The sequence below is a fragment of the Balearica regulorum genome, chromosome 1 (genome assembly GCF_011004875.1).
Source record: "Balearica regulorum gibbericeps isolate bBalReg1 chromosome 1, bBalReg1.pri, whole genome shotgun sequence".
In the NCBI taxonomy this organism is placed as follows: domain Eukaryota; kingdom Metazoa; phylum Chordata; class Aves; order Gruiformes; family Gruidae; genus Balearica; species Balearica regulorum.
The window spans coordinates 137,123,181-137,148,220 of record NC_046184.1 but is presented as its reverse complement, the minus strand read 5'-3'; the positions used below and the strand labels follow the sequence as shown (position 1 = coordinate 137,148,220).

The following is a 25,040-nucleotide window of genomic DNA, read 5'->3' as shown; positions in this document are numbered from 1 at the left end:
GGGAGGCAGCATATGAATCAATAACAAATTATCATCTACCCACAAAGAGCAAAATAAATAATCCCAACCGGTAACATGTATCATGCTTTTATAAGACAAATGTAAAGCCTCTGAATAGGGTAAAACAATTCTGTGTAAAAGAAGAAAGTCTTCTTATCTACTTCTTCCCCCTTGTCTATTAAGATCCCTTTCTTTCTCATTGGACCCATGTCTTCACCCCCTGTTCCCAAGGGGGAGCCTACCAACTCCCTGTCCCAGCCATAGCAGCCAGGGCTGGGCAGGAGTAAGTGGAATGTTTTCTTCTAAAAGCTATCTTGGGCAGTGCTGGGCAGCAAACACTACTGGTGACACCTATGCTTTATAAAAATAAAGGCAATATTAAACAGACATGAGTAGCAATATGGCTGTTTTCTGGTGCTTGTCCAGAAATACCCCCAGATTTTTTGATAACTTTTCAAAGAAATGCAATGGAACAATATCATATACACTTTCGAGTAGTCAACAGCACTTAGTAAATTATTTTCCCAGACCCAACTTCAGGCATCAGTGTTTCTCCTTTATCAAGAAGCCCATCTGTATTTGGCTATGGAAGAGGCAAGAGGATGGAAACTCCGTGGGGGAAATTCCTAACCTACAAGACTTCTACGTGCTCATAACTCCTAAGTCCTCTGCCAGCCACAACCCTTCCCCAGAGTTTTGGAGATTACACTTGGTGTGGTAACAGCACATGAGTTTTCTATTTTGCTCCACAGACACATACATGACACGCTTCTTTTGCACCCCAGGACAATGCAAACAGCTGGATTGTTATTGCAGTAATAATGCAACATACCTAATTATACCAAGATGCTTACCGTGCAGCAACTTTGCCCAAGTGGCTACAGCACAGGACAGTATTATTAGTGAGAAACATAACTGAGCAACTTCTGGAACTCTAGGAGGTTTAGTCATGGGAAAACATCAACCATTTTCCATCATTCTTTGTTGACACTATGAAGAAAACATGTCCCGCTCGTGCGGTCACAAGGGACAAAGTAACGACAAATAAGAAAATCCATAAAACACAAAACATTGTTGAGAGATGGTGACTTGAATGTGGCCATTTCTATATAAAGAGGTAGATCAGGAGTCAAAAACTTGCTGTCAAGAAGATAAGAAGCAAAGGTGCTATTTCCATCTGAGTTACTGGAGATGTTGGCCACATTTCTCCCTGTCATTGTACAGGTAAACAAATGTATGACAAAACATACATTGCTTCTATGCTCCTCCACTACTGAGATCAACAAAAGCTCCTCAGGAGTGTGGTATCTATCACGAACATCAACATCAGGAGATGACGAAACTCAGACGAAAAGTCAGGACTTCACCCAAGCTATAGGAATAACAGATAGCTGGACTCAGCAGACAGCGGTTGTCACACTATTGGAGTGACAGCAGAGAGGTCTCTCTCACAGAGGTGAGGAGGGGCTGGCTCTGTGGCATAAGGCAGCCCCGGGACACGCTGTAGGGAACTGGGCCTGAAAGATGCACAGATCCCACCTGCTCTTCCTACATCCACGTCCCTGCACTGTCCTTCCCTTCCAACACAGGAGTTTTCGAAGAAGAAATGAGAAATTAATGTATGAGAAATCCAGGCTCAATAGTCAATCTGTACAATTTGCTAGGTCAAATTAAAAAAGAGGCAAACAGACAGAATTACAAACTTCCAAGTATCTGCCAAGTATCCAGTTTGCCCCTTATTTTCACTGAGATGCATCGCGATTTAGCATTAGCCACTGTTTACAAGTCTTTGGTCAGCTTACAGTCTGATGAGCTTAATCATGTGCTAAATCATCTCTAAGCCAATTTCAGATACTACTTTTGAGGACTTTCATGGGGTGGTCAAGCTTTCTATACAATTCAGCTACAGCATGTCTACTTCTCTGAACACTGGTAGTACCTACATATTTTTCCCACTTCTTGATAGGTATTTGCCCAATTTTCACAACAAGAAGCAGCCTACAGATGCCTCAGAATATAGGCCATGCAGATTCAACAGTTTGCAGATAGCATTTAGTTTCTAGTAATCCTCTCATCTTCTCTTTTTCTGTACTTGTAGTTATACAAGCTCCATTACTTCCTAATTATCCATCTATCTCCCCGTTACTTCTTAATGAGCAACCACAAAAAGCAGCTCAGCCATTTAATGTTCGCATGCCCTACTGGTAAATGCACACGTATCTAAGCAATATTCAGAATTATCACTGAGCATTTCTTTTCTTCCTCATTTATCCTTTCCCTCCACAACTCCTCCAGCCCCATTCCAAAGCTGGGAAGACAGCAGCACATTCTGCTGGGGGCTGGTGAGAACACGAGCAGTCACAGAATCACAGAAGGGTAGGGGTTGGAAGGGACTTCTGGAGATCATCTAGTCCAACCCCCCTGCTAAAGCAGGATCACCTACAGTAGGTTGCACAGGATCACGACCAGGTGGGTTTTGAATATCTCCAGAGAAGGAGACTCCACAGCCTCTCTGGGCAGCCTGTTCCAGTGCTCGGTCACCCTCACAGTGAAGAAGTTTTTCCTCATGTTGAGATGGAACTTCCTGTGTTCCAGTTTGTCCCCATTGCCCCTTGTCCTGTCACTGGGCATCACCGAAAAGAGTCTGGCCCCATCCTCTTGACATCCACCCTTTAGGTATTGATAAGCGTTGATCAGATCCCCTCTCAGTCTGCTCTTCTCCAGGCTAAACAGCCCCAGCTCTCTCAGCCTTTCCTCATACGAGAGATGCCCCAGTCCCCTCATCATCCTTGTAGCCCTCCACAGGACTCTCTCCAGTAGTTCCCTGTCTGTCTTGAACTGGGGAGCTCAGAACTGGACACAGTATTTCAGATGTGGCCTCACCAGGGCAGAGTAGAGGGGGAGGAGAACCTCCCTCAACCTGCTGGCCACACGCCGCTTAATGCACCCCAGGACACCATTGGCCTTCTTGGCTACAAGGGCACACTGCTGGCTCATGGAGAGCTTGTTGTCCACCAGGACTCCCAGGTCCTTCTCTGTAGTGCTGCTTCCCAGCAGGTCAACCCCTAGCCTGTATTGGTGCCTGGGGTTATTCCTCCCTAGGTGCAGGACCCTACACTTGCCCTTCTTGAATTTCACTTGGTTCCTCTTGACCCAGCTCTCTAGCCTGCCCAAGTCTCGCTGAATGGAAGTGCAACCTTCTGGTGTGTCAGCCACTCCTTCCAGTTTTGTATCATCAGCAAACTTGCTGAGGGTACACTCTGTACCCTCGCCCAGGTCATTGATGACTATGTTGAACAAGACCAGACCCAGTACTGACCCCTGGGGCGCACCGCTAGCTACAGCCTCCAGCTAGACTCTTGTGCCGCTTACCACAACCCTCTGAGCTCTGCCATGCAGCCAGTTCTCAACCTACCTCACTGTCCACTCATCCAACCCACACTTCCTAAGGTTGCCTATGAGGATGTTATGGGAAACAGTGTCAAGTCACAGTCTCTTCTTGCATAAAGAGAGGTGAAAACTGCAACTGTGACCCCCTGACTCCCAAATCCTATTCAAGTCCCTACCGATAGGTTCACATCATACCTTAAAACCCAGCCAGATGCTTGCAGAGTTGAATTAGGGCTGAAGCCCCAATTCCTCATTTGCTCTAACCAACAAAGCCCTGCAGCACCTACCAGTGCTCCCAAACCACCAGTGAACTGGGACAGGACCGTGAAAGAGAGGAGATTTGTAACTATGAGGTAGGTATTTAGGAAACTGCTCCAAACAAGCCTCATTCAATACCTCTTCTGCTCACGAGCTACCTGGAGCCTATGAACAGAGGGGAAGAAAAGGAGCTCCTCTCCTGCTTTGATCCCCATTTTACTTTGAAAAAGCCACCTGAGTTACCTTTTTTTTTTTTTGTGAAGACAGAGTGTAAAAGGTTCATTTTTTCCCACTACTTGCGTACAAAGACATACACAATTGGAAAGTCACCACGATGTACGCACATCTAAAGTGAATTTCATCACAGGTTTGTTTTTTTTTTTTCCTCCCATTATAAAGAGAAGACTGACTTCCTTGAAAATGAGAAAAACATGGTATATTCTAAACAGCAGCTGTAAAGAAATTTCACCAGAATCATTGTACTGTGGTGGCACTCAGAACATCACGTAACAAATTAAAAATCTTTCACAGAGTAATTGCTTTGGTAGAGAAACTGTGTAATGCTCTGTTTGGAAATGATAGCCTCTTGCAACTTAACACATGAACCTAGAGACAGTATAAATGATTCTTCCTATAGAATCTGCTGGTGGCAGATGAAAGAATGACAGGGGAGCTAAGAAAGATGTTGATTACAGAATCTGAAAGACAGATACAAGGCAGAAAAACAAGAGAACAAGAAACAAACCTGAAGGCTCTCTGTCACACAAAAATAGTAACTCTTGATCAATTTGAATTCATTTAATTGCCTACTGCAGTGCAATTGTAGCGTATTTTAAATGGCATGCTGGTTAAATAAATTCATGTGGGAAGTGGTCCCCTCTCTGTGACCACAGAATATTTAACTAAGAGATGTCAGTAATGTGCTTCATTAATGGTAACGGCTGCAGTACAGCAGAGGACAGGGATCACATATGAGGCATTACATTCTATGCATTCCTCTCCAGGGTGAGAATAGCCAGATGTGCCCTAAAAGTGCTAACTAACTGTACTTGCTGGGACAAAGGGGGCTTCTGAGCATGGGAGGACGGAAAAATCATGAAGAAGCAACCACTAGCGGCATGACTGTGATCGTAAAGATATGGCAGATGCTTCTGCACTCTGACTTAACTTAAAGGCAAGCATGTTTGGCACAAACACTAGTTACCCAAGAACAATGAATTTTTACTTTCCACAATACCTGTGCCAGTAAATGTAATTAATCAAATGCCTGGAGGAAGCAAATGCCCAGCAGGCATAAGCATGTTCTAACATCAGTCATTCACAAATTTTGAAGAACACTCAAAGAACCACAAAGAATCCCAACTTTTAAAACCACTTTCTGTATTTTCTAATACATAGATTATCCCACTAACCTCTGCTCCTGAGTATCTTCATGCAGCATTCTCTGCAGTAGAAGCTGTAGAGCATGGCTATTCTATCTCTCCAGACCTAGAGAGCTCCCCCAACTCTACACATCACTTTTTTTCTTTTTTTTTTAAAGAGAAAAAAATTAACAGCCTTCAGTCTGTTTTTAACTTGAGACACAAGTGGTTGCGATGGAGTTTTACGTTATTTGTATTCCTGCATGCCCAGAGTGCCCGAGCCCATTTCAGACTGCTATTCATGCTGCTAAAACTTGAAATTCTCCATTTACGCAGTTCTGTGATGTTAGCAAATCAACTGGATGGCTACCTGCACCCACAAATACATTTTCATTCCATGCCATTCAAGGGTGATGGGAACATGAGGTGGACTTCAGAAGAGTCTCTGCAAAGGGCCTAAACTGTACTAATTTAAGCATATAGCTGATTCTTATTCTCCTACCAAAGTGCCAGCACAGATGTAGCATGATGGAGTGACAGAATTACTATTTACACATATTGCGGTCTGCCAAAACTGGTGCCAGATTTAGGAATAGGATGGACAGTTAAATACTAAATGCACCTTAATTCTAGCTACTACCTTCACTTCCTTCAACAGACGGTACTACATTTTAAAACTCAATTGCACCTGCTATTCATTCACCCTGCATACCTTAGAATACAGAAAAATTCATGATCTCGTCACTCAGAGCAAGTACGCAGATGTGAAATATGCCTCATCAATAATCTCACTGGTAAATCTAATCTGAATTGTAGAACCCAATAGCTAATTTATTTCTCATCTAAACTGAAGCAAAAGATACATGAAATGATGGGGTCAGCCACAGAGATGAAACTGGAACCCATGTTTCTGAGTTTGTGAAGTGATTTTTATTTTAATATGCTTCACCAGAGATTGCATTATTCCTGTTCAGTTTTTATGCATAAAATTATACTTTTCAGACTCAATATATCTAAAATTAATTACACATTACATCTTTACCCATATATATATGTGCTGTGAAAATAAAAACTGTTCTTATGTGATATCTCAACCTGAGAGATTCAACAGTTCCTAGTCTGCGAGCACTGGCAGCACTGTGCCAAGTTGCCTGTGACTCCAAAGCATCTTGCAGAGAAAGGGTGGGTTGACTGGGAAGAGACCCTGGCTTTCCCAGATGGTTGGCCTTGTCATGGCAGTCCCAGAAGAAAACAGCAAGGAGAACACAAAAATAATATTCACTCTCCGAAGCTCAAAGTTTCTTAATATGCATATGTACGCTCTATTGTCTTGGATAGTATTACCTCCATACATGTATATTCATCTCCCACTGGAACTGCCAGTGGCAGTTCAGACTGCCAGAAAACATTGCAGTACCCTTAGTGATCCAGTTCCTCATATGAACGTCTTGTAAAATTGTTTTCATATTGATGGACCATTTTTTGAGGGACCAGGAAGGCTGTGGTGGAGCTTAAAGAAGTTGATCGTATCCACCTCACTACAAACTGATGCCCTGCCAGAATTGGTAAGCTGGTTTTGGCAGGAGTTTTCTGCAGATCCTAAAAAGCTGATGAATACCCAAGCTGATGTGTTTCACATTGGTTCTTCTCCACACCATTGTTTTCATTGTCTAGACAACTTTTTTCTACTTAACTTCAATTCATTCAAAAACTGGTCCTGCGCCATCACTGCATATGCACTGCCACGCAGTACCTCTGCTCACAGCCAAAGGTGAGAATTCAGTGGTTCCTTGTCATTCCCTAAATAAGTATACAACAACTAGAAAGAAACAACAGGAAAGCCAGATTTGCAGATGATTGTATCATAGGACAACAGCTGTCTTTGCTAGGCTTGATCTCCAGCCTACAGGAAACAATGGAAACTTTTGTGTTAGTTTTAGTGAGATTTAGATCTCTTCCATAGTAACTTAAGTAGAGGTCTACTTCGTGCACATATCCTGCATCAGGACTCTGATAACTGAGTCTCTCCTTTCCAATTAATCTCCTGTTCCTTCAGAGTTCAATGTTTTAGGCTGAAAATTAACTTATTTTCTAGGAAATAATCACCACTCTCTTTAGTAAAACTTGGATAGGATTAATCTTACTTGATGAAATGTCTTCACTGTCTGTCTGACTAGTGATGGTTGGCTTCTTCCAGAGCCTATACAATATAGAGTGAAACAGCCACTTCTGTGGTATGATCTATGTGACCTACACAGATGAATACTTTTGGATGTCAGGAAGTGTAAGAAAAGCCTTTTTCTCTCAACTGAGTATTAAGAGATGCTAGCATGAATAGGTCTGATTTAGATTATCTACCCTATTGACATCTGCCCTTGATCAGATGATCCCACCCCAGGTGGCCTGAGTTGGCCATCGTGGATAAACATTACTAGTCATTTTTACATAGTTACTACGTCTAAGCAGAAATGAAATAGAAGACAATGCCTGTGGAATAAACAATCTAGTGTTTTCTCCCTTCTATTGCTGCGATATGAAGTCAGTGGCTCAGCAATCTAAACAGAGACGGTTTATCAAGCCCTTACCTTTGGGGATAGTAATCTGACAGCCCAGGTCACAGTCCTGCTGCAACTGATAAAAAGCCACTTCCTGCAGCCGAGCACGCTCCAGCTCCGAGAGGCTTTGAACGGGAACTGACTTCAGCCGAACACTGCGCCCTGACATGCTGTTCCAAGTGAAATCACCCTACAGGAAATCAAATGGAAAAATATGAAGCATCATATGGTATGCATGGTTTAATAAACAGAACCATCTCTTTTACTGCTAGGAAAAACAACACAGGTCCTCTTTTCTAAAAGGCCATTTTCTTGGACATCTCTAACCTTTCAAATATCTTTGTTTTCCGAAGAGCAGCATTCCTTAAAAGGAGTACAGACATGCAAAACAAAAAGTCAGTTCTCTCTGAAACAATTTAACCAAGTATTGTTGCAAAAACATTAGGATTCCAGTAACCAAAAGCACAAAACAGAAAGAAAAAAAAAATAAAACAACAACCCTTGTCTGCTTTTCCCAGTTTGCTTTCTTTGTACAGTACTCATTCGTCACTTCGTTCCTTTCCCAGAACAGTCAGTAAGACATGCAGACCTCCACAGGTCCGCGGACAAGCAGCATCTTACCTCCTTCAACCTGCTAATCCCACTCCACCAGGCCGTTCACAGCATACACAGCCGGAGCCCCTTCTCTTTTCTGACACATCCCATCCCCTCCTTATGATGGTATTGCGTTTAGACCACGATTGACTAAAGGACAAGCTGTTTCACGGTTTTGAAAAGCCGTAATAACAACGTATGCGTTAAAATTTTTAGAGGAAAACAACATGAGATATGCTACATCTCTGTGAGGTACCAATTATGCCTGGAAAGCAAATCAAAAGCTTTAGCTGTTCTATCTCCCACCTGTGATAACATACACAAAAAGCTATTCTCTTAGCTAGTATTTAGCTAGGGTGGAGAGAAATAATCATCAGTCAAAGAGAAGTGCAAGCACACAGACAAGCTTAAAGGCTGACAGTTAACTTGAAGCAAGAATTTCAGAATTCATCAAATCATCATCAAAGAGCGCATTTTAGTACAACAGGGAAAGATAGAAGAATTTGTTTTTCACATTCTAATGGTGTTAAAAGATAAACAAACTTGTCAGTAGGTATAACCTGATGCAGCTGTAGATAATGGAAAAATTCTGATGTGCATCAGCGGAGCTGTAAAGACAAATCCACCAACCTGCCCTCCATCACAACATGGCAGACTTACAATTAAGGAACTTCACTCCCAATTTAAATGCTCATTTTGAGTTTAAATTTCAACATCTGTACCTTCACTGCATGCTCATTTTTTCACTGTTCACTTATAATTCATCTGTTCTGCACATACACCTGCAGTCAAAGGATGTCCATTGGCTTTAAAAGACATTGGCTGAAGCCCCTTATTACAAAAATCAGGAAAATTTGACTTTACTTAGCAGCTATACATTCTATTGTATGTAGACATCTTTGTGCATGCTTCCATATATTTTGCCTATATATGTGTATATATATGTACACACATACAACCTCTATATATATTTGTGTACACAAACACATACACGTATCTATATACGTATACCTTTGCATGTTTGCATTCACATATACATATGATAGAAAAATTGTTCACAAATATGCAGCACCATCTAGCAATATAGATCAAAGGAATTACACATTAAACACCATTTCTTATGATGCATGAAGTATGAGTTCATCAAGGAAGCTTTTTTGCATGGCATTTTTTTCTAAGTCATTAGGCAAGCATAACAGATAAAGCTGTTACCTCAATGTGAACAACTGCACGTTTATACACTCAATGCATGTACTGTGCTCAATATCTTGATGATATTTAGATATACACAGGCCACATATGCAAACTTCTGCGCTAGCTCAGTGTCTGACTGCCGGAATTCGTTCCTTCAATTTTTGCCTCTTCATGTCTCCTTCTTCTAATGCCTTACTGTTGATTAGCTAGATTTAGTAATCTCAAACTAAAGGTTTGCACGGTGACACAAGCCGAGCCGATTAGCTTAACTCAAGCAAAACCAAAGCAAGAGTCACATAAACCTTATTTGCAAAACTGCAAGTAAACATTTACATTTTTTAAAAAGCTGTTGTCATTTATAGATAAAAGTGATCAAGAACAGAATCCACAACCAGACAATGTATACTAAGAAACTAATTCCTTTCCAACCCTGATAATGCAAAAGAAACTTTACAAGTACAGAAGTATGTGATTCAATCGTCATGAACATATAACGTACAAAATGTTCTACAAAGTGGCACAGAGAAAAATATAGGTCTTTATGGTAGAGTTTGGAGGTATTTTATCTTATCTATTTCTCTGAGATGAGCATTTTCATAAACAAAAATATCACTGATATGTCTACCATAAAAAAATGTCAAAATGAGATAATTAATTTTGAAACAGGAATGGGAAGCAAAAAGGAAACCCATTAGAAAATATTGAGGTAACAGAATATGGAAGACTCTAAACTTTTTAGGCCAGGTCCTCCTTCCCATAGAGCACAAAACAAAGGGGCTTTTTGGAATTATCACAAATGAAATAAATACTCCTTAACTGAATTTTGTGTGGACACATGATTATTGCTCTTTTTCGGATAAAAATTACCAAGGGAAAATCTAACTCTGGAGGTAACTCGACATGCTCTGCCTTACCTCCGAGTTAGCTCTGTTAACTGCACAGTGAGCTGTACCACTGCAATGCTGCAGCTCAACTGTTACAGAATCACAGAATGGTTTGGGTTGGAAGGGACCTCAAAGATCATCTAGTTCCAACCCCCCTGCTGCGGGCAGGGACACCCTCCACCCCATCCAACCTGGCCTTGAACACTTCCAGGGAGGGGGCATCCACAACCTCTCTGGGCAACCTGTTAGCCCAGCCAAACCAATTGAACTTGGAGAGACAGGGTTTGCTAGCCGTGGTACAGCCCTGCATTAATACTCTGCTTTAGAGACCCCAGTAAAGCCTTTTGCACAGAACCATGCTGCTTTATATGAGCAGAGCAGCAGGCACTGGCTCAGGAATCCTACTCGGGCTAGTTTTACCTTAATAGGGGAGCACCTCACCTCATTTTTTTACAGGAGGTCAAGGGTTTAAAAGCAAGCGAAAGAAGAAAGCCCCTCAATGAGATTATGAGGGCCATTCCTTCCAATCACGTTTTTTATTCTGGCAGTCTGCAAGCTCCCGGCGTGTCCCTGACGCTCACTGGGTTGGCCCTGCCTGGCTAAAAACGGTGCGATGCAAGCTCTGCCCCTTCCAATGCCACGACAGGTCGCGGACCAGTGATAAAGAATGTGGAATCACTCTGTCCAGTCTGTGCACTAAAGAAGGCATTCCTCTTTTACACTCGATGGTTTTGATAAAACCTCTGCTAGGTCACATTAACATAGGTTTTTACTATGCTAATAGAACACATGACTAATTAACTAAAATATTTTTGGAAGATCATGTGTTAGGGCCAGTGGAATCTCCTAATCTGCTAAAGAAGTGAGACTCTAAAGAAGAGAAAAAGAGGCTTCCTTGAAAACGTCTGTTTTATTTGGCAAATATCACTGTCTTCTAGGAGCCAAAACACACTGTTTGATAATTTAATGTATTCAAAGACTCCTATGCTTTCCATGACACAAGGTAAATTAAAAGCCTCATCTTCCGTTTACAGCACTGTACAACTTTACATACAGCCTGTAAATTACTGCAAAATCAACCAGGCTTGGGAGATGTCCAAAAAAGTCAAGCTCCCTTGGAGAATGGGTGCTGGTGCAATTCCATCAGTCACATCTGCCTAAAGCTATTCTCCACTCTATGGGGCAACTGAAGGAGGGAAAGGGCAGACAGACACGGAGAATATTTTCTGTTTCTCTCTCCACATGAGGAGGAACATTTCATCAGCTTACTTCAACTTCAACATCAGAAGAAGCTTCCTTGCAGAAGCTTAAGAGGAGCAGAAGATCTTTAAGCAGCAAGTCAGAGTAACTTCGTTTTTGAAGTTCATGCCCTGCATACGTGTTCAGACATGCATACACAGCTCTTACTCTATTGTTTAGATTATAGGATTGAAGGTTAGAATATGACCTGCAAATGGCTCCTTCATCACCAAGAAGAAAAAACAACAACAAAAAAACCAACCACCAACACACAAAACCAGAGGAGTGCAAACAGAAATATTGCTCTGGGACAAAGTGATCAGCCTGATAGGATACAAACTGCTAACTGGAAGGGTGCTTTCATAACTGACTTTTACAAACCTAAACCAGACCAAAAGCCGCCTCTGGTTTTTTCTACCAACCAGTCACTTTCTTTCCCTCACAAGTCTCCAGCTTCAGCTGCGTTTTCTCTCTGGCCCTCCCACTAACATCAAACATCATTCTTCCACTCAACTGAGCAGTTCACTTGTCGGGTAAGTAACTAACATGCCAGAGCAGATGACTCAGCCAAGGAGATGACTGGTTAACTGCATCTCATGCCTTTGAAGAATCTGTCCACTTTTCCTATATTTCTTATCCACGGTCATAAGGACATTCTTAATAAAATGCAGACTGCAGTTTTACTAACATTCTTTCTAGCATTTTTTAATGGGTTGGATGTTCAGTGGCTCCAAAATAAACGTTAAGTGGTACATCCTGACTTAAGTTTCTCTTAAGCGTCTGTAGGCTATTCTTGTGTCCCTGACCTGTTTCTCCTGAGCCTGAGTCTTTCAGGTGTCTTTTAGTGAAGTCTCATTCTTCTGTCCTTTGTACAATACAGAAAATGGTCGACAACTACTGCAAGGAATCCTGAATGCAGATGTAAATCTACAGGCGATGATCAACCTCTGTTGATCTCTGCGGAGTTTCAAGCCTTAGTGAGCAATGTGGATCATGCACAGGATAGGAAATAAGACACACACACCCCCAGCAGTTTTAGATAACACAAATTTTAATGCAAGATGGAGAAAGCAATTTTTATCTTACTGCATTATTGTTATTGTTAATGACTTTAGCCTGTACTCATTTAGGTAAATGCCATTATCAGATTAGCTATCTACTTTTCATTAGTCTTTTGCTCAAATCCATTTGAAACCACTAAGATCAAAACCAATTATGCCTACTTGTTTTCCTCCTACCCTAGCAACACTTAGCTATGTGCTTGTGTTTAGATGGGTCTCCACTGTAAAAGAATTCAATATTTTTGTGCACGAAAATATTATATTGCAAATAACATGGCAAATATAGCATTACGTCTTAATTCTGTTTGCTTAATTACTTCTTTAAGCTTCATGAAACCGCATATCATTGCCACTTTATAAACCTTTCACTTACCTTCATCATTTATTTCAACTCTCTCTAAAATTATTTCCAGACTCCTCAGGCATAAACTCTCACAATGAGACTGTTGGTACAGGTAATCCCTCTCTTCCTCACTTCCCTGGTGTTCCCGGTAGCATGAACCAAAACCAGTTCCGAAGTGAAAGCCAGTCACTCCAGTGCAGCTATACAATCTATGGTATGAAATCAGTGTACATAACACTGTTCCTGACAGGGGAAATAAACTACGTTAAACATCCATTTTAGCTCTACATGCAGTTAAGGACCAACTGCCTAGTCCTAAACACGAAGAAGCACAAGACTTGCTGCATGACATGGAAGCATTCAGAGGAAGATATCTGAACATGGATGCACAAAGCATGGGGCCCCGACAATTAATCTTCATTAAGAAAGACTGACTTCATTAAGGTTGTTATCTAGAGTGACATCCTGTTCCCCTTGACGTCAGTGGCAAAATTATTAATATGGGAAGAGAATAAGTACAGTCCAGATGATCCTGTGTTACAATTAGGAGCCTTGCACTAAAGTTGCCTTACCCCCTACTATATTGTACTTATGAGTATTAAATAATGTATGTACAGAAAAAGGTATTAGTTTTGGCAAAAAGATCACACTTTACAAAACAGCAGTTTAGATATCAAAACTACTTAATGGTAATTAATATAGCGATAGCGTTGCCAAAGACAGACACTTCCTCACTCCTAGCTAGCATCCTGTCTCGTTCCCAAGGCTGGAAATCCACATGCTCGGGATCGGTATCGCAAGACAACCCCTGTGGGACACTGGAAGGCTGGTATTCCCCACAGGGGAGGCAGAATTCACACCCACAGCAGAAATACTTCCTTTAGCAAGATGGCAGGAACCTGCGCCCAGGTAAAGATACACATTTCAGAATATTACAATGGTGATTTCCATTAATTGGGGGGAGGCGGGGGCGGGGGGAAAGTCCCTCTAACTTTAGTCTAAGGGTAAACAGGGAACAGAAGAACGATCGTGCTTTCGCAGCAGTATTAAAATTGCTAAAATAAAGGGGAAAATATTTCCTGTTCTTCCACGATCAAACTCTCCAAGTTTTTCAAATGCCTCAGGATACAGTTTCATGTTTAGAATATTTAAAACGCATTCTCTTTAAAAACCTGATGTGTAATGGAGATGTTTTTCATTCCTTTTCTGACATTAATAAATATGAATTATGTACAAAGGTATTACCTAGCAGAACATTCATTCCTAACATATGCACTCCATACTGTACTTTTTATACATCCTGAAAACCAACCTCCAGAAGTTAGAAAGCTCCATCAAAATGCATCAAAATACATGTTCAGAATTTCTGAATTTCTTACTTCAGTAGATATCACTATTTTTGGAGGAATTTATCCAGAAGCACCAAGATTAGAGCCAGAAGGGGCCAAGTACTTTTTTGGAGGTGCCAAAATGCAGACAGAACACCTTAAAAAGCCTAGATGCAACTGTAAAAATACAGTTGAAATTTTGACGGTCTTCATGTAAACAGATTTTTGTGTATCTTTGTTAGGAAAAGAGAATTAAACCACACTGCAATACTCTGAATTTTGCTGCAGGTTGAGAGTACATGCACAGGTGCACGCAGTAACAAGCTGAACCACAGTAATTAAACCATCGGAGACCACAGTAATGGGCTACACTACAAAAGCCAGAGGTTTCATTGCTCTCAACACAAGAGATGTGGGATAGCCTGGGTTGATTAAGAGGAGAATTCTTGTCCTAAAAGGGATAAAAGTTCATATAGCACATATTTTGAGAGGTTGGTGCATATTTTGAGAGGTTTTTCTCAAGTGTTAAAAGTTGCCTGCTTCAGCAGGAATAACGTGAACTCTGCAAGTTAATGGCAGCTGACCCAAAATCAAATACAATAGCTGCAGGAGTATTATTTTTAGTGGCAAAGCTGCCTTATATAGACCCCGCTCCAGCTTCTGTGACCAACACTAACATGCTCCCAACAGCCCTCGGTGTTCAACTGCTCGTGAAGCTGAACAAGGAACCGCCAGCCCGTGATACACCAAAGAATGGCACGTCCTCTCATGTCCTCTCTGAATTTTCCTGTGCCCCAAGTCACGGAAAAGGTGGGCTCCGTCCCGAGGACATCCTTTGCTCGATACTGCAGGTTGCAGTATCCATTCGTGCCATGAATGCCATCCATTCACGTTATGCTCTTAATAAAGGTAAAGATTTCCAATGAGATTTTGAGTATGAAATAGTGCTCTTTCTCCTAAGCGTTACGAGATTAATGTTAAGCATATAAAAACATAAGGCCGAAACTACATGTGAAATACACTTAAACAATTTAGATTAAGCAAATATAATCACATGTCCTATTTGTAGCTTTACTACTCATCCTGAAGTAGTACAGAATGCCCTGGTGAAACAAAAAGGATCTCTGCTAGCACAGCACAGAAATTAACCATTTCCGCATGCAATTAAGAATTAATGTGGCCGCAGCCAATGCTCTGAACAGTTAGGACTCGCATCTATTTCTATTATGTTCAGTATTTAAAAAAAAAAAAGCCACATGTTAGAGAGAAGTAAATTATCTACTATTTGAAAGACAGAATGCACGTGAGAGAGCACAGACTGTCATTCCCAAGCATGAAAAAAACCGTATCAGCCTGAGTAGTGTATAAAAGGCTAAAAACGTATGTTTGAGTACTTTAGTTTACCTCATGGATTTTGAGCTTTTAAGATATATGTAGATTACATTACCTGGCTTGAGTATACAGCCAGAATCTCATCATGAAGCAAAATAAAATTATTAATTCCATGACTCCAAGAACTGGGATTTGACTAATAGTAAAGACTTTAATTCAATACAAACCCCTATTAATGTTTGAAGCAGTTCAAACCAGTACTTTCTATAAACTGCAGTTACTTACAGAAAGGGGTTTTGGTCTAAGAAAAATGAGATCTGTTGCGCTTGTGGAAAATAGCCATTCTGTCTACCGACACACCAGCCCTGGTTGGAACACAATTCTAGGGGTTTTTTTTTCTTCTTTTTGGGGGGAGAGTGGGGGTGGGCGTGATTTAGTTGATAGGAATAAAATGCAAGACATCTCCAAATATTTACATTTGAAAGCAGAGCGAGAGCTCTCAGTTACTCGGCCAAGACACAGGACTCAGGCAGAGGTCTGTACTACCTGGCTTAGAGCAACAGCTTGAACCAGGCTTTACACCACCACAGGCAAATGCCCTAATCAGGAGGCTACTGACAACTAACATCTACCCCCACTACCATACCGAACCTTGGTAGAGATTGTCAGCCCCCCTCCCCGCCCTCCGAAGGACCTGCAAACTCATTATACGAATGGCTACTCTCAGAGCCATCTTGGACACCTCCAACAGCGACTCCCCTCAGTCCGTACTCTAACCATGCATGCTCCCTCATGCACACTCTCTCACAACCTGGGCTGAAATAAAAGGTATTGTAGGAGCCGTTTTCTTATTTAAGGATGTTTTCTTTCAGTCATGAGTTTATATCACCAGCCAGCAGTGTTGCAGGTGTCAGTGACACGGAGTATGCGTGCTTCTAGGAGGCAGGGACAGGCACGTTTCAAACATGCAGAAAATAAGCAATTAGCTTTTAGGAATTAGGAGTTTTCACTTCATTTGCTACATAAGTACTCCACACTTTCATTTTGGTTTTATCACTCTCCCACTATGTTAATGCAAGCATGACCCTGTCCTACACACTGATGTCAGGCAGCCAAGGAGAAACCCATACCACTGAGTGAGTTGCAGTGCTCTGCCAATCTACTCTGGTTTATTGGGATTGTGTTTCTTTCTTTGTTTTGTTTTTTTTAAGATCTGGGCTATCAAATTCCACCCACAGCGGCAGCTGTTTTGATGACTCTGTCGCGCTCCTAAAGATCCTGCAAAGACAATTCTCAATGGAAAAGTTCTAAAAATAGAGAAAACACAGAAGGTCTAATAATTAGGGAAAATATTGTGAGTACAGAGAGGTGGCTTAGCACTCACTAGCATTGTCGTTACTTCTTACCTATGTAACTACTCTTCCTCTATTTTCTATGTATTGAAACAGCACATGCTCTCTTCTCGCAATGCACAGCAAAGGACGATACTTCAGCTTATTGAGATGCACTACTTCAGCATTTCTTAGAAAAAATATCCTGCTTGCACACATGAATCTGCTGAAATGACATTAAGTTAAATACCAAACAAGAGTTTAAGTATTTTTTAAGAAACCACCTCAGCTACACTGGAACTATACAAACTGCTCTGAATACACATATAGCTATAGGTCAGATTGATGGATCAGCGTACATACCTGGAAAGACCACTAAAGAGCACCTTGACACTCATCACTGTCTATTAACATGGAAGCTTGTTAAAAATGTGGCATTCTAAAGCAAGAAATGTAAAATGGATCCACACAAATAAAACCACTGTGCTGCAACATCAATTTTCAAGAGAAAGGTACGCTTTGTAAACTGCCCCTCCAACTTGAGGCGCTCTGAGTTCAAACTGTGTGCCTGCCAGACAGCCCGCGACTTCTTTGTTTTTAAGCAGCACATTTACTTTGGACAGAGAAAGGGAAAAATAGCCCATAAAGTTCCCACTGTTATGAAAAACAGAAACAATTGCTAGAGTTACAAGCTCCTCATGGACTGAGCCAGAAGATGAACAGCTCTTGGTGTCTACTTTCTTCGACGCAGCTAACCCAAATTTAAAAATGCAACAATAACAGAGTCATGGCCATAAAACCTGATGCTGACAGAAACTGTTACTTGCCAAACTGAACCTATGCAGCTGCAGCTGTCATGCCATCAGCTTTCAAGAAGCCTTTATCCTCAGCATATTTTGCTCACAACTGCCTAGGTTACGGAGCCTTCATGCACAGAGCATACAGAAAAGGATAAAAATGTCACCGCACATTTCAAAGCCAGCCACCTGATGAAGCCACTCACATACAAATCAGCCTAATTATGCAGTTTGGTTTAAAAATGTGACGCCAGTTCTCATTCCATAGTTTCATTCCTCTCGGTCCAACTATGAAAACAGGCAAGGTCATCAAACCGGTCTGAAAACAAACAGTATTTGAGGGCTCTCAGTTTGTTGATGGATCTCCAGAGCATGGTAAGTGGTCGGTAGTGCCAGTTTTTTCCCCCCAACGAGTCAAAGCTGTTCTGTTTTCTTCAAACGTAGCTAAAGCACAAAAAAATTAAACCCAGTGTCACCATGATCACCACATTCAGCACATGTTCTCCATCATGCTTATCTCTACCACACTACGTACGAGATTATTCGGTTTCCTTACCCATTAATTAAGTTCCTTTGCTTCTTCAGTGTCCTTTAGTATTTGATCAAACAAGATTTGAAGTAAGAACTTGAATCTGACTATGGTGCTTCATAAAAAAAGAAAAAGGTAAGAATAATGTCGTTGTCCTGAAGCTGTGCACCGAGCATCTGAGAGCCCCCAGGTGGAGCAGCTGTGACTCTCCCAGGACACCTTTTGCTGCCAGACGTCATGAATCTTAGGGGGGAAATTTGGATCTTTTCATTTCTCCGCTTTGAAGCGAGCCAAGAGCCCAGCCCAGGGGAAAGCCCACTCACACGGACAAGTCGTGACCGCGTTCCCTGCTTCTTACTGCAGAGTAGATGTCCCGAGACAGTGCAAGGAGTGGCGAGGAAGGGGCAGGTCTCCCCTCAAAAATCCTTCCTCCACCGTGGCTGTGCAAGCTCAAAACCAACTGGAACTGCCCAAACTGTCCCTATTAGAAGCAGCTGAAAGAACGCTGGATGCAGCTGCCATGGCTCCTTGGAGCACTCAGCAGTTTCTGCCTGACCTTCTCACGCTGTTAATTTGTGGCTTTTTAAAACACCTTTGAAAACTTTCTACTCAAGCAGGCAGGCCAGCTATATTTATAACATGGTTTTGACAACAGCAGCAGAGAGACCGAGCATTTTACACAGTTTGCTAGGGAGAAAAAATCCTTGATAAAGGTGCTGCTTCATAAATAATGTCTGTCATGTTCACAGTCCCCATACACAATGCTGTCATCTATAGTGCGTGGGCAGGGAGCGGAGGAAATTTGTGAAAAACAAACAGTGAATCACTAATGATTCTGATGGCAGCTCTGCCCTACGTGGCATTTCACCAAGTCATCATTCAGAGCGACAACTTTGTTTCTCGGCTGGCACGACTTAACGCTTCATCAGGTTGTTCACAGAACAGGAGAAACCACGGGCCAGAGATCACGGCAACAGCAAGGCAGATTATGTAATTATTTCCCCCCCCCCCCCTCCCCATATATCCACCCAGATGCTTTGTGCACCTCTAAATTGAGGTAGGCTGAACAGCCTCCCACCTGCCAGGGTACGAGAGCCCATGCTCAGAGCTCAGAAACACACGCAGCCCTGCCTGGCTCCACGTCTTGGCCCAAAGTGCCTGGCTGACAGCAGCAAGCACAGACATTGGATGTCCCTAATTTCAGAGCCTTATCCAAAGCCCAGGGAAAATCAAGGCACAGGTCTCAGCATTTTCAGTGCCTCTTACTCAGACATCAAATCCTCAAATCACACAGCCCCTCATCTCTGTTTCCAGTCTCTTTCCACGCTACTACCCTGGGCTGAGCGGTGCTAAGGACAGCCGGCGTGTTGTGCACAAAGCATAGCATGCAAGACTTTCAAGGGAAAAAAAACACCTGTCTTAGCTGCAAAGAGAGATGAATAACCTTCTCAGAAAAGTACCGTCACCGATTGTGCTTACATTCCAATACAAATCCGAGGCACTGAAGTTAGATTTCTCTCTCCCCATCAAAACGCTGTAGCCAGAGATCAGTGTCCTGCCAGTCATCTCGTAATTATGCTGTACGTTTGTACTTCTTGCAATCTTTCTTCAAAAACAAGTTTCTTCAGCCCATATATCCCTTGTGCCATTATTCTTTGAGTTTCCTCTAATGAGCAAAACTCTACTATTTATATAACTGGAAACGGGGAAGTGCTCCCTCATGAACCCACGATGAAGGAACTGCCATTTCCAGGCTCTACACAGCAGCCGCCCTGGAAGCAAAGAATCTACAAATCACCAACCTTTTTTGGTGCCCTGCAGAAAAGATAAAATAGAGTGGCTGTGAAGAATCCAAGTAGCTTGTCCCCCTTGTATTTATGAGCTCCAGATAAGGATCCATTATCCTGGATAAAGTATGTGGAACTGTATTGGAACTATAGGTTCCAATTCCTATTTATTGTAACTATAGGTTGACAGCAAGGGTTTCCTTCTCAGAAACTCAATACGTGTTGAGTTCTGCTTTGAACTGGGGTTCTTCACGTTACTGAGTAGCTAACGGTATTCTTTGCAAGTATCAGGGTCCTTTGGGGTACACTGTCTATACCTAGATAATCTTATTTTTATATCATTTCTATTAGCTACCAGCACATCTGTGGAATTATTTTCCCCCATTTCAAACTACTTTTTCCAGTAATGCACAGCTTTGTATTTAAAAATATGCTATTCAGGATGGAATCTTATAATACAAAATGTTCACAGCTAATGGAGAGGTTATAGAAAATATAGCCTATCAGCAACCAAATGGCAGAAAATGAACACTTCTGTTGTCTACTTTGTATTCATTTCTTCCCAGATCACTCAATAATATTCATCTTAAAATTTAAACTGAGCTTGGCTTAAAAATCTCATTGAGAAACTGGTTAAGTGATTCTGATATTGTAAATTTGTCATTCACAGATAAACAGTATGGGACTTTTAATTTGTTTCTTAATTATGCAAAATTCCAAGGACTTGACTCTCATTCCAGAGGGGTGCAGGATTAGGAGAACCAAATTAGCAGGCAGCTGAGAATTCCTCTGGCTGATCTCTTACTACATCAATGACCAACGCGGGCCACAAAAGCCTCACGGGACTGTCAAAAATAGCTTCAGAAACAGAATTGACCTAAAAATCTCATTTTTTCAGTAGAAAAAAAAAAATCAGGGTTTTGTTTTAAATAATAGTCATGAAAGATATGTTTTCTGTAGAAAAAAAATGATGGTTTGGTCAAAAAATGAACAAAAAATTGCAGCTAAGAAAGATGATGTTTTCAGTCCAAACCGCTCTGGGGTACGTCTTGTGGGAGTTGCGATTCAAGCGCCTTGCGTGCTTGGCTACCTTTCCACTCCTGAGCAGGGATTCCTCTGACAGAACCTTCCTTCACCTCCAGGGATGCCACTGAACCATGGAAGTCCCTTACGGCTCATTAAAAAAAAACCTGGGGTATAAAAAAAAAAATCCCAAAACCCTGTGAAACAGCTTCCAGAAGACATGGCAGAGCTATTTTGAATAAGCATGTTTCATTTTTTTATTTGCATGAAAAGTAATTGAAAAATGCTGACTACTTTAGCCTTTCCTGGATCCCTTTTGAGCTATAACAGGGAGCCCCAGAGATAAAGACGGCATCCACAGTCATGCAAGGTTACACGCATTAAGCTCGGGTGACACCGTTCACTCAAAAATAAAAATAACTAAGAGAAGTACAACAGCCATGATTAGATTTACGCTTGATGTTATCCTAAGACCTGTAAAAATATAGAATCGGTAGCAAGTTGCATATGCAAAAAAGGCATTTTAATTATATCTAGGCTGTCTGGTTCAGTAACAACAAAACACTCCATCTACCCCAGAGACTGTCTGCCGGTGCCTCAGAAACTTGAGGCAACAGAAAGCAAATAAAAACCAATTAAATATACTTAACTCAGCTCTTTTATCTCATGATTTTAAGTGTTACCTATTAGCAGAAACTGATGACTCCAAAAGAGATGACGTACGTACTCTGTCAAGTTATATTAGACTCTAATAAAAGCCCATACAGTGAGAGAGATTAAGAGAGAACATGCAGCATCATCCCTATTTCTAGAAAAGGAAAACCTCTGAAGGAGTTGCAAAGACTTTGGTAACCTAATGGAGAGTTGAAAGAAGCGCTCACAGTCCTGGAGGAACCAGAGCTGGGTTTGCTCAGACACGCTAAACTCTGAATAACAGGAAAAGAGGATGTTCTATTTTTTCTCTGAGACTTTTGAAAGCAGTCAAACATATTCTGAGTCATTGCAGTATCTTGAAAACCCCACTTTACAGCTTTGCTTTTGTAAAGTCCGTACAGTGGATTTTCCCTTTATTGAAGTTATAAAATCCAAGTGCGATGAGCAGCGTTAGGCATTAGGTACAGCCCATACGTTACCAGTGGTTGAATCACAAGGACAAACTCCCATCTTTGGGCATGTTTAGATTTCCCAGGCAGGAAGCGGCACATACACAGAACTATGGATTCAAATGATGTTTTGGAAAATGATGCACTAGATTTTAAAAGAATATTTGGTGAGAAGAGGGTGCAGCAAGGACCTCATCCGGCTCTCGGAGGGAGCAGCACAGCCCGGGAGAAGCCCGCAGCAGCTCCCCGCACACACAGCCACGCACACGTCTGCAAGGCTCCAAGCCCTGTGCCTGAAACTTAAAGCTTAAAGAGAGCAGGCCCTGCTCCCAAAGCATTTGAAAGGACACATCTCCATCCACAGTCTCCAAATGAAGGACATAAACATAAACAAACTCAGAAGCAGACCGAAAACCTATTTTTAAATGAATGAACAGCTTTCCAATGTCCTCTTCTTACCCTCCTCTTCTATTTCTTCTCTCCCCCCCCTTACGCTTTTGTTGCCAAATGCTCTCTGCTCCTATTTAAAATTTTTAATGGCAATCTAGCAGACATTCCCAATCCAATTATTTTAATCTGTCTGTGTTAAGTGGCCACAGCAGCTGTTCACCTGCTCTTATCGACATTATTAATACTGTAATTAAAATATACATTAGTCAGCTGAAAGATCCACATAAACCTCTTCGAATTTGACTTTTCATTATCGGTTGAGGAAACTGCTTAGTGCAAAAAAGAGGAACCAAGAGTAGAGGTTTTAAGAGCTGGTATGAAGCTCTTGCTAAAAAAGGCATGCAGACACAGGAAGTTCAAAAGCTTTCACTGCAACATCCTTGTAAAATCAACAATTGCTTACCACGTTAGGTTCGCTGCTGGGTCTCACACTATTGCCGTACGAAGAGCTCCCCATCCCACAGCCACGTAGCAGCCCAGCATATTGCTTTTGAACTTTTATCAAACTCTACTAACACTGAAATATCACAGCATTTCAGCTTACTGTCAAAGATTTCTGGTAACATAGAGGTCTACAGAGCAAATTCATTTTGAGGTTTACAGGATCTAAGGAGTTCTTATCTCATCATGCCCTTTAATGACCTAAAGGAGATTATTTGATACAGCTCATTAATAATCACAAAGTTATTCAAGGGAAACTCAAGCCATAAGCCTGTATTTTGAAATAAGAGGGATTATACACTTAAGTATCATTGCAACTTGCTTCTAACCTGCTGCGGCTGAATTTTAATTGATCGCCTTAGACGTACTGTTTGTTCTACAGATCCCCAGGGATCTCTTACAGGGTCTATCACATGCCAGTCTCTTTTGGAAGTTACACACTTTTATATAATTACATATACGTTCTCACATAAGGGTCCAGCTCTTCAGAAAAGTCACCCCAGCAAACCAGCAGGACCTTATAAGCTTAGCTGCAGTATGATAATTTCCATTAACTGAAGTTGTGGCTATTTGTGCAGAACCAGAGGAGGACAGAAAAAAACCTGATATAAATAAAGCTCTTTAAGAGCCTTTACTCAGGTCTCAAGAATTCAACAGCTGCATCCCATTCAAAAAATGGAACAGAATAAATATCCTCAGCTACAAGAACAACTTTCCAGGGGCCAAGTTGAAAACTGGGTACATTTCTAAAAGACGACATTGATTTTAAAGGCATTTGTAACAGTCTCACATTTCATGGTATTTTTACAAGTTAACTTTGTGTTATTGGTATTTGCTTTAAGGCTTTATTTCCAGGAGGTCTGTGAAAGTATAGGCGCATCTCAGGTGCGTATTTATGTAAGGAATACATAAAGAAAGGCAGGTATCTAGGGCAGCATCATTCTGACTTCTCTCACCCCTGTCTGAACTTCTGTATTTGAGTCCCTAGTTATCCACTCAATGCAAATGGAAATTTGCCTTAGTATTTTCTCCTAATACAGCTCTGGGTCATACAGAAGCATTCAGTATCTTACAGGACTGACACAATTAATGAAATACATAACCTGGATCAATAAAAATTATATACACTGTTTTGGTAAAGATGGATAAAAATACCCAATAATGCTCGCAGACGGAAACTGAGGGAATAATAAAGAATGAAGCATCTGTTAAATGTATAACTTTATGTTTATTATTCCATAGAAGGCTGCTTCCCTTATACGTCTCTATTCAAACCCTCCACTGCATAAATATTAAACATGCTTTTCCTCTATGACTTCTTACACAGCACAGAATTAGTGGCAGAGTGTTACTGGTGTTATTACTTTTATTATTATTACCCATACATCATTCATTACAGAATGAATTAGCTTATCCTTGAGGAATCCCTTACACTTGGTGAAGTTTTACCCTCTCCATTTGACAGAGTAATTAAAGCCAACAATGGCAAAAATGCAGAGTAATTATGGATGTTTCAAATGCTGATAGAGCAGCTATGGGGTAGACCAGACCTACAGTGGGATTGCTTTCAAAATACAGGCATCTCCATCAAACTAGACACCCTAAGTACCGCTTCCAATCAGTGGCGATCAACAGGAACTTTTGGGGAAGCAATTAATTTCACTTGGTTGACAGAGATAAGAATGAAACTCCAGAAATGCCTTTTTCCCCACTTCCTCCCATGCAGGGAAGGAGCGTACGGTGGCCAGCTCAGAGGTGTATGTCTACACTGTGGCTAAATTGCAGACGTGTAGCAAGATGAGCTGAATTCTTCCCTTAAATACCATTACCCCTGGCTGCTGCGCACTAAGTTTCCTCCAAGCACTGACCTTTGCTAGCAAGGCAGCAGGAACATGATGAACATGTTTATCAGCAGCCATCTCCACGTCTGTCTGATAAAACACGGGGTTTAGTGGCAAACTTGCCAACAAGTTCCCTGAGGCCGAGCATTCATTCAGCTGCAGCCTCTCCCCACAGCCCCCTAAAACAAGTGGCTCCAAC

At 41.5% G+C, this 25,040-nt stretch overlaps 1 protein-coding gene across 3 annotated transcripts in view; it reads right to left on the bottom strand.

The window, feature by feature from the left end:
- ARHGAP6 (Rho GTPase activating protein 6) overlaps nt 1–25,040 on the bottom strand; it is a 343,171-nt gene that overhangs the window by 56,981 nt on the left and 261,150 nt on the right. For all 3 annotated transcript variants that reach the window (XM_075776398.1, XM_075776405.1, XM_075776412.1), the window contains exon 2: nt 7,595–7,754. In XM_075776398.1, the coding sequence (XP_075632513.1) occupies nt 7,595–7,754 (160 nt within the window). The remainder of the gene's footprint in view (nt 1–7,594; nt 7,755–25,040) is intronic.